This window comes from Nanorana parkeri, unplaced genomic scaffold (genome assembly GCF_000935625.1).
Source record: "Nanorana parkeri isolate BGI_ZX_2015 unplaced genomic scaffold, ASM93562v1 scaffold7755, whole genome shotgun sequence".
Taxonomy (NCBI): Eukaryota; Metazoa; Chordata; class Amphibia; order Anura; family Dicroglossidae; genus Nanorana; species Nanorana parkeri.
In genome coordinates, this window is record NW_017313833.1 from 1,053 (window position 1) to 1,409 (window position 357).

Genomic DNA, 357 nt, shown 5'->3' on the forward strand with positions numbered 1-357 from the left:
GGGGGGGTTAGGGTTAGTGGGCGGGGCCATTCAGGGACAAACCGTGTCATAGACGAGAGTCATCCTTCTCCGCTCCATTATGAATCATTCATATATTCTATGACTGGGCGGTACCGGTACCGTTATACAATGGACCGTACACCTACCAGATTGGCCACACTCTCCGGAGTGAGCAGCGGAGATAAGAACTGAGCTGTGACGTCCGTGGCAGATAAAGCGGTGGGGGGCGGTAGCGGGGGATGGGGTATTGCGTCTTTTTCATCATCATCATCCGCCAAAGGAGCATCTGCAAGAAAGTGCCAAAGAATGATGAGGAGTTGTTATGGAAATTCGCTTGGTTCAGCGCACAAATCCATG

The 357-nt window shown here is 51.8% G+C and overlaps 1 protein-coding gene across 1 annotated transcript in view; it reads right to left on the bottom strand.

The window, feature by feature from the left end:
* Positions 1-286, bottom strand: part of LOC108804241 (symplekin-like) — a gene marked incomplete at both ends in the record, with an annotated part of 1,291 nt that extends 1,005 nt beyond the window's left edge. The window contains one exon of the mRNA XM_018575987.1: positions 147-286. Within this exon, the coding sequence (XP_018431489.1) occupies positions 147-286 (140 nt within the window). The remainder of the gene's footprint in view (positions 1-146) is intronic.
* Between the last annotated feature and the right edge of the window lie 71 nt (positions 287-357).